Here is an 8530-nt window from a genome sequence, read left to right as displayed (position 1 = left end):
TTACTTATATCTGCATTTATCTCCCCTGCTCAACCCTTCCCAGCCTGGGAAAAATTGAATCAACCATGCAGATGCAGCTAAAAGCCTTATCTTCCTCCCACCCTCATCCACCTCTGCTCAGAGAGCCACGGGATCTGGCTCCAATGGATCCCCCCACCCCAAGGGGTTCAACCTCCTCTCCTGGACAGGGTTGCCATCTCGTTTTGGGGATAGAGATGCTACCCCACTGCCGCACTGCCCAAGGACAGGGGGCTCTGTGCTGACATGGCCGGGGGTGCAACAGCCCCTGTCCCTTCATGCCACCACAGGGGAGACGCCAACCCCATTCCCCTCCTTCTCGTCCCCCCTCAGACCTGGTTTCCCATCACACCCAGCTGCATCCGCATACCTGAACCGAGATGCTGCAGGGCATCCTGATGCCAGTGCCACACCGCAGGAAGCCCCACAGAGTTGGTGCTGGCCTGCAAAACCAGGTTGTTCCCCTTCACGCAGGGCTGATTCCCAAAACAGACAGGAGTTGCTCCTGCGTTCATCTTTTTATAGCATTCACAAGAAAATAAAAATAATGGGCTCACAGATGTACAAGCCAGCCAGCAAACCTCAATCCATGCATTGTGCCCCTGGGAGAGGCTTGAAACCCACCCTGAAAGACCCCTGTGGGGCAGGGGGAAGGAGCTGGGACCGGGGTGTCTCATCTCACTGGGGGATGAGAGCTGGGGTGTCAGGAGGGAGGACCCGAGAGGAGCAGCAACCCCCTGGGGCTGTATTTGGGCTGCTGCTGCTCGTTACTGATGCTCATTGTGACCCAGCACCCAGCCCCGGGGGTCCCATGGGGAGCAGGGTCAGGCGGAGGGGACCAGCTGTGCCCCAAACTCCGCAGCCAGCCCCAGGGAGGCTCCTGGTGCCACCCCTGAGGCAGCCATGAGAAGAGCTGGAGTGACAGCGTGGCCACCGACCTGCCACCCATCGCCAAGCGATCCCCAGGCTGTGGGATGACAGAGCAGCAAAGCTGGGTTTTTGGGGACCCCCTTCTCACAGCCACGCCGGATCCTGCAGCAGCACAGCCACCACCAAACAGATGAAGAGGGAGGCGCTGTGACCCCAGGTGACAAGACTCCAGGTGGGAAGGCATTGAATCCCACAGAAAAAAGTCCCTGGTGAAAGCAGGCTCACAACAACCAGCAGGAGAAAAATGATAAATTACTGTGGATTTGGTAAACTTTGTTTCCTGGGTATTTTGGCATTGCAAAGGAAAGGAGGCTCAAAACAACATTAGCAGCTTAGAACGGTGACAACCAGCCAGAGGAGGAAAGGGGATGGGTCACCTCTTCCAAACCACACACTGCTCCGCCTCGGCTGGGCTGCAGGCAGCTGCTGGGTTTGCAGCTTTTGGGGGTGGGTTTTGAGGAGTCCCAACATTGCCGTAGCACTGACACGGTAAGCAGAGCCCTGGTACGCAGGTGCTCTCACCCTGCTGCAAGGCGCGTGTCCAGCCCTGGCAAAAACGGGTTTAGGAATGAATAATAATTTAAAAATCAATGGGAAATGTTTTTTAATGGGAATGGTTTTGCAAATCCCAGGGGCCAGGGCTCAGGCTGTGGGGCACTGGGCCAGCTTTGTGAACAAGCTGCCGACTGCTGCAGGTACCACGTGGCTGGAGCATCCCCCAGCCCGTCTGTCGCTCACAGCCGGCGGCCACAGCCTGGATGCTGGGAAAAGGTGCAAAGGACAAATAACTCTGCAGGAGCAAACTAGCACAGATGTAACGGCCTGCCCAGAGCGCCTCCTGCCCTAAACTACACGGGAGCCACCTCCTGCACCGCTCCAGGGGACACCTAGCCCTGGGCGTCCTCCCAAGCACATCAGACGTGTGTCCACCACCGCAGCCCATGGGTTGCCAGCATCTTCCCAAGCAAGGGCAAGGCGAGAAGGCAGAATGAGAGGGAATCAAAGTGATAGTGACCTAAAGCCTTTGCCAAAGCTTGGCACAGCTGGTTCCCTGACGGAGAGACTCGGGAACTGCCTTCAGCTGGAGATGTGAAAGCAGCACCGTGATGCTGCCGTTGAATAGTCGATGCAAGTGTGTCCCTGTCCCAGCAGGGTTTGACAAACCCCTTCTGCTGCCCCAAAATGAGGATCAGTGCTGAGGAAACCACGAGAGCAGGTAACACACCCAGACCCTGGCACATCCCCCCAGTTAGGCCCACTACAGGGAAAAAACCACCAAACACCAGAGAAGTGAGGTTTCAGCCCCAAAACCCTGGGAATGACACCCATCCCCAGCCAGTCCCCATCTGCATCAGGGGATCCACTGGCAGCTAGAGCAGAACGGGAGGCACCAGCGGGGATGTAAAACCCCATGGGAACCTTGGAGGAAGCCAAGAGGGAGGCAGAGGTTTGGCCTCGGCACCGTCAAGCAGCCCCGGGATGGGGTCCACGGCCCCTTCCCACAGCCTCAGCACCTCTCGCAGCTCCACGCTCAGCTCTTAACACGGAAAAGCTCAACTGCAAGCGTCCCGACAGCACTGGCTGCCACGAACGCTCTCAATTAACATGTTGCAAAGACATTCCTTACCATAAAAAGCCAAGGAGCACGCGGAGCCTGGCACTGCATCGGACGTGACTCGGGCACTTGAGGTCAGGCTGGAGGGGGTGAGCGGCTCCCCCCGCTCTCACCCCACAGAAGGGGTGGCTGCTGCTCCCACAGCAGGTCCGGCTTCATTCCCTGCGCAGGGCAGAGGCAGGCGACGTGGGAAGGGTTAGAGCCAGAGTGGGTGTGAGTCTGGATTTAGGAAACAGGCACCGGCTGGCTCCAGTTTCCCTTCAGCCATGGGAAAATGAGGGTCTTGGACTTCCACATACAGCCAGGAGCAGCAGAAGCCACCTCTTCCCCCAGACACTCACCACCTCCAGCTCCTCCTCTCTGCATGGCTGCCACTGAACCAGCCCCCAGCAGCCCCTTTCCTTCCTCCAGATGCATTCTGGGCACCCTTGGGGCAGGAAACAACCCAGCCAACTTCTGTTGCTTGTAATGGAAAGACCAGGAAGGAGCGGGACATTTTGCATCCCGTTCTCAGACAGCACCTCCCCACCTCTGAGCTGGACCAGCTCCTCGTCAGCCCCGGTCCGGCACAGCCCTCCCAAGGGAACAAGTTGGCAGCAAAGCCCAGAAATGCCTCTTTCAGTGTAGAGCCGTTCCCAAAGTCTCCAGGGAACGTGATGTGGTCTCATCCCAGAGCCTAAGGGATGTCATACATTTTCTTGGGGCTCTGGCTTGCACAAGGGCATCAGCCCAGGGATGACAGCAGCTCCCACACTAAAGCTCCGACGCTGCAGGAAGGCTGCAGGCAAAGCTCCCCCTTCCCTCCCCTGGCGTTGCCTGAAGCTGTTCCAGGTGAATGGCCCCACCCTGGGATCGGCTGCACTAAAACATGTTTTACAACCTCAGCGTGAGCACAGCAAATTCCACACACGCTCCAGGAGGAAGCGGTTCACATCAGACCACTGCTGTGGCAGAAACGGCTCCAGAAAGATGGAATCCAGCTCCTCCCGGTGAATGTCAGCGTGCACACCCAGCAGGCTCGACGCCGTGCAGAACACAAGCCAGCAACGCTTTGCTTACACTTAGAAACGCTCTGCCCGGCTTCAGCCCCTCTTGGGGATGGCGGAGGGAAAAGCCAGCTAGCACCAAAGGCTCGGGTTTCCTCAAGCATTTGAGATCCGAGTCCCTGCTGGGGAGGGCTCTGGGGTCAGTACGGGGAGCCTGCACGGCCAGAGGCAGGAGAAACAGCAAGGCAGGCACGATCGAGATTTGAACCCACGTCGGGGTCCAGTTCCGGGCTGGATGAGCCTGTCAGGTCGGCTCCTTTCCAGCACCGAGAGCAGGTAGTGCTCCAAACCATGCTCAGGTCCAGGCTGAGGAGGAAGAGGAGGTCAGGAGGTACCCAAACCCCAGCTGTCGGCAGAGGCAGCAGCCGGGTCTGCCGCAGCGGGAGCTGCATTCCCCTCCAGGCTCTAACATCCCACTCCTGTGTGATGTGGGGTGAGGTGGGTGTCACCCCTTTGCCACTTGGCCTCTCCTACCCACCAGCACCGTAACTGCCTGGCACAGACCCTTCCCAGGAGTTGCAACTGCGACTTCCCCAGGGAAACAGCCCACCTCGCAGCAGAGAGCGGCCTCCCCCACTAGGAAAAGGCAGGGGTGGAGATGCACAGCAGCAGAAGGGTTAAACACCCGCTCTCCACCTTTCCTTCTCTCCCATTCCATGCCCGCTCCAACACTCTCCACTGCCGGGCTAATTAGCCACCGGCACACATTCCCTCCCGTAAATGCGGGCTCAGGTGAATAATGGATTTGCTCCAGATCGCAAAGCAGCACCTATTGTGAGCACTCCTAGCTCTATGGAAACCCTGTACTCCAAGTGCTGCCGTGGGCAAATAATGAAGAGATCCCACAATAGAACAAGCGGCAAGAAAGAGCAAGGTGGGAGCAGGAGGTGCCTGGCCAGAGACCACAGAAAGGGCACACGTGCTCCAGAGCTCTGGAAAGCCTCGGTAAAAGATGGAGTCCGGCTCCTGTATCCCTCCTACCAGTACCCGTCCAGGGCACATGGGAGAGCAGCACTTGTTTCTCACGCGATGCCCATGGGTTAAACGAAGGGAACAGACTCGTCTGCTTGCAGGGAAGAGACACATCAGATTTAAGAGGACAGAGGAAAACAGGGATAGGAAGATGCTCTGCAGAAACCGGTGTGGGAACACATGCTCTGCCTCAAGTCAGTGAGGAGCAGCAACCAGTCAGGACACCACGGAGCTCCCTCCGTTCTCACCGCTCTGAGGACACCAGCCCTCCAACACCCTGCCCACCACCCCTTCGTGCAGGACAGAGCCGCTACTGGGAAAGCTGATGAATCTTTGGGGTAAAACACCCCCTGCAGGTACCGCCACGGCCAGCCACCACCTCGCCAGGGAGCCAGCACATCTCGCCCCATCGCTGAACTGAACAACAGTTGAGAATCATTTGGGATCCTCCAGAACAGAGATTCCCAAAAGGCATCAGGGAAGCAGGCAGCACCATCTGGAGCTTACAGCCTCCTGCCCTTAACAGAAGGGGTGTGCCCATGAGGGGGTTTTTTTGGTGCTGTTTTGTTTTTTAATTGTTTGGTTTGATTTTTGCTTGTTTTGGTTGGTTTGTTTCCCCTCCACAAACACACACTCCCCGCCTCTGCTGCGCATCACAGCATTCGCATTTATACCCAGGCCTGAAGACGCGCAAAGGTAAGAGCCCACCCAGCAGCCTTTGCTCCAGTCCCCCAGAAGGCAGCACGTCCACAGGTTTATAAATCTGATAAATACAGGTATAACATCCTGCCCACCACAATGGGGCAGGGGAGAAGGGAAGGGAAGGGAGTCCCAAAGGTCGGTGAGAGTCCTGACTTGCACTTAGCAGCTGGAGATTCATGCCGAGGTGTCAAACAGCTTCTCGATCATTTCCCCCACCTGGTCCACCTGGTACTTGATGTACTTTTCAGGGTTCTTGGTGAAGGGCACATTCCCATATCTGCAAAGGAAGACAACCCCCAGGTGACAAACGGCTAGAACACAGCAAGAGAGACCTGCCAGCCCCTCCTCAGTCACAAATCAGCTCCACTCCAGCACGTCCCACTTGAATCCGACAGGGTCTCTTGTAGGGAACAAGTGACCTGGTCACAACTGGCCTCCCGTGCTTTACACCAACAGCCCAGGGTGACTCCCAGCCAGAATATCTGCTGTCCCCCAGGCAAGGAACCGGGCTGACAGCGACTTCAGCTCGGGGATGTTCTGTGTGCAGGGTAGAGAGGCTAAGACAGGACACTATCAAAGTGCCCCAGCTCAGGCTACTCTAGGCCTCACAGACCTCAACAAATCCAATGGAGGAAGAGAGGAGAGTGTTGCAAGAGGTCATCACCTGTTCAAGAAGGCACCATAGGTTTCTTTCACAATGGTTTTCTGTGCCCGTCGTATTTTGTCCCGTTGCTCCACGTCTGGGATGGCCCAGGCCTTCTGGATCTTACACAGCTCCTCCAGCCCGTCATTAAAGCCCTGTCCAAAGTAAAACTCGGTGAGCGTCCCGTCTGCAGTCATGTCTCCGTATGGGTCTGATGTTCTTCCCCTGCACTGCTGGTCCCGACAGAGAGGTCTCCCCCTTAGGCTGATCTTTGGTCTGTCTGTCCCAGTCAACGAGGGGATGCTCTTACACCACCTAACACCTCCTTACCTTAAAGCGCTCCTTTATCATCTGCCTCTCCTTATCCTTCAGCTGCAACAAGGAGAGAAAGGATTTTATTTCATCTCACAAAGCAGTTTCCAACGTCACTGTTTGCCCACAAACTTCCCATCCAACCTAAGGAATATTGTACCTGCTTGGTTGGAATTCCCTCTCCTAAAGCAGGGAGGGGAGAAAGCTGCAGTGAGCAGCACACCCTGCATCCAGCAACTGGCTTTCATCCAAACTACATTAAACGAGGGCAATTTTCAGCCAGAACAGACGTAAAAATAGACTTCTTTATGCTTCCAGTCCTTTCTAAGGGAAGGTCTCAGGGGTTCGCAAATCCAAGCCAGACGCATCCGCTCAGGTGAAATACAAAAACGGAAGCAGAGAATAAAGGACTTTGTATGAATCTGGGGTAGGGGAGATTAGAAGGCAGTGCTGCTCTCCATCCTCTCCCAGCCAATGTTCCCTCTGCAGAGCAATGCTGGCATGAGATATAAAGAAGGTTTCCAGGGATTTTTTTTTTTTTTTTTAACATGACAAGGGAGATGGTTCTGACTATTTCTATCACCTCAAAACCATCCTTACCCATCCCCTCACCTTCACTCCTGGCTGAAAGACAGGCAGGTTTCTCTCCAAGATGTAATCTGTCACCTTCAACCAGCTGCATTTGAAAGCAGATGGGAAAGAGGCAAAGAAAAGTTACTCACGTCTCACCACAACAGCTACGTCCTCACCCCCGACCCAAAGGCCACTCAGACAATCCACACCGCAAAACCGTCTATAGTGGCCACCTCCCAAGTTAGATTAAGCACTTGGAAACCAAAATACTTGGCTTTGGTTTTAGACAAGTTTCTCCCACGGCTCCAGCAGCACTGGCCAGGAATCTCCCAAGGAGCTCTCAAACAATGACCAACAAAGGGAAGAGCAAAGGATGTCACTTGACCTGCGCTGGTAGGTCTGGATCTGCTGCTCAATGAGCTCCCGGTAAGACCTCTCAGCTGTCTTCTGGGTCACAGCTACCAACTGGATCAGCTCAGACCTGAGAGAACAGAAAACCTGAGGAAGCATGTGAGCTGGCTGCTCCCAGGAGGGCAACATTTCAAGCCTCTATCAACAGGATCTTTCCTGGCCTTTACAATAAAAGGGATCCTGAATTGTACAAACTGGGAGACAGGAGCTACTCCAAGTTACTTTCCAAAGCCAAATCCTCAGTCCTCCCAAGATCAAAGGATTCTCTACAACCTAAACAATCTCTGATGCTTTTATCTTCCACTCTCATGTCATGCAGTAACAGTGCAAAGGTTTCAGAAGGGCAGTTTCAAGAATGGAGGAAATAGAGATGAGACAGGCTAGCAACTAAATGCACTCGACACAGAACCCCGCTCCAAAACTGTGCTTGGAATCAGCCTGGACTTCAGGGAGATTTCCCCAGATACACACACTTACTTCTCCAGAGATTTCAGAATGTAGTTGTAGTTGTTGTGCAGAAAAATGGCACTCAAAGCTGGGTCTTCATAAACCTTGGATTTACTAAGAAGGTTAAGCTGCAAGTTGCCCAGCACTTTGCCTTAAAGAGGGAAAAGCAGAGGACAAAGTGTTGCACTGAAACTTCTCATTACTGGCAATCCCAACCGAGTGCGCCGTACTGTTGCGGTGGGCCCACAGGAAAGGGAACAGCACAGCCCCAACTGCACGTGCAGACAAGGGTAGGATCGTGTGTGCCTCAGTCCTACGAGCCTTACGCAGATCTTCCCTCAGCAAGTCACCAAAACCTCTCTGTGAACTAGTGCCCATTGCCACTGGCAACACGGGCTCAGAGTAAGTCCCAGGACCAGCATGGGCAACAGGCTCAGCCTGACCGCGACGCAGGCTTGGACCTCAGAGGCTGAGGGGCCTGAGCAGCACTGTAACAAATCACCACAAGGTTGCACCACCAACTCATCTCGCTACCTTACTGCTACACACAGGATCAAGATTTTGCAGAGCCCCTTGGGGAGCTGGGAGCCTCTGGAGGGCTGAAGGAACAAAGCACTGGGTGAGAATGGTTGGAGGCAAGCGATGACAAAAGCTCTGCAGCGTAGCGAGCTGCTGCACTGGGCTTTGTCCTGTCTAACTGTAACAGCCCAAAACTCCCAGTTTGACCCTTTTATCCATCCCTCCCATCAGACTCCAGCTCAAACATGGAAAGATCACATGGAGGGAGAGACGCAGCCTGTGTTCTTCACCCAAGAAGCAGCTGACAGGGCAGAAAGGGGAAGGTGTGCAGGGTACTCACAG

At 54.9% G+C, this 8530-nt stretch overlaps 1 protein-coding gene across 1 annotated transcript in view; it reads right to left on the bottom strand.

Annotated features, from left to right (window-relative positions):
* Positions 1–5327: 5327 nt before the first annotated feature.
* Positions 5328–8530, bottom strand: part of EXOC7 (exocyst complex component 7) — a 22438-nt gene continuing 19235 nt past the window's right edge. Inside the window, 7 exon segments of the mRNA XM_010156653.1 lie at positions 5328–5560; positions 5948–6081; positions 6257–6298; positions 6851–6914; positions 7197–7292; positions 7700–7820; positions 8525–8530. The exon segment at positions 8525–8530 is cut by the window's right edge and continues 60 nt beyond it. Coding sequence (XP_010154955.1) covers positions 5458–5560; positions 5948–6081; positions 6257–6298; positions 6851–6914; positions 7197–7292; positions 7700–7820; positions 8525–8530 — 566 coding nt within the window. The 3' untranslated portion in view covers positions 5328–5457.

Source organism: Eurypyga helias, unplaced genomic scaffold (assembly GCF_000690775.1).
Source record: "Eurypyga helias isolate BGI_N326 unplaced genomic scaffold, ASM69077v1 scaffold20468, whole genome shotgun sequence".
NCBI lineage: Eukaryota > Metazoa > Chordata > Aves > Eurypygiformes > Eurypygidae > Eurypyga > Eurypyga helias.
Note: the sequence above shows the minus strand (reverse complement) of the source record. Positions and strands in the feature narration are given on the sequence as shown.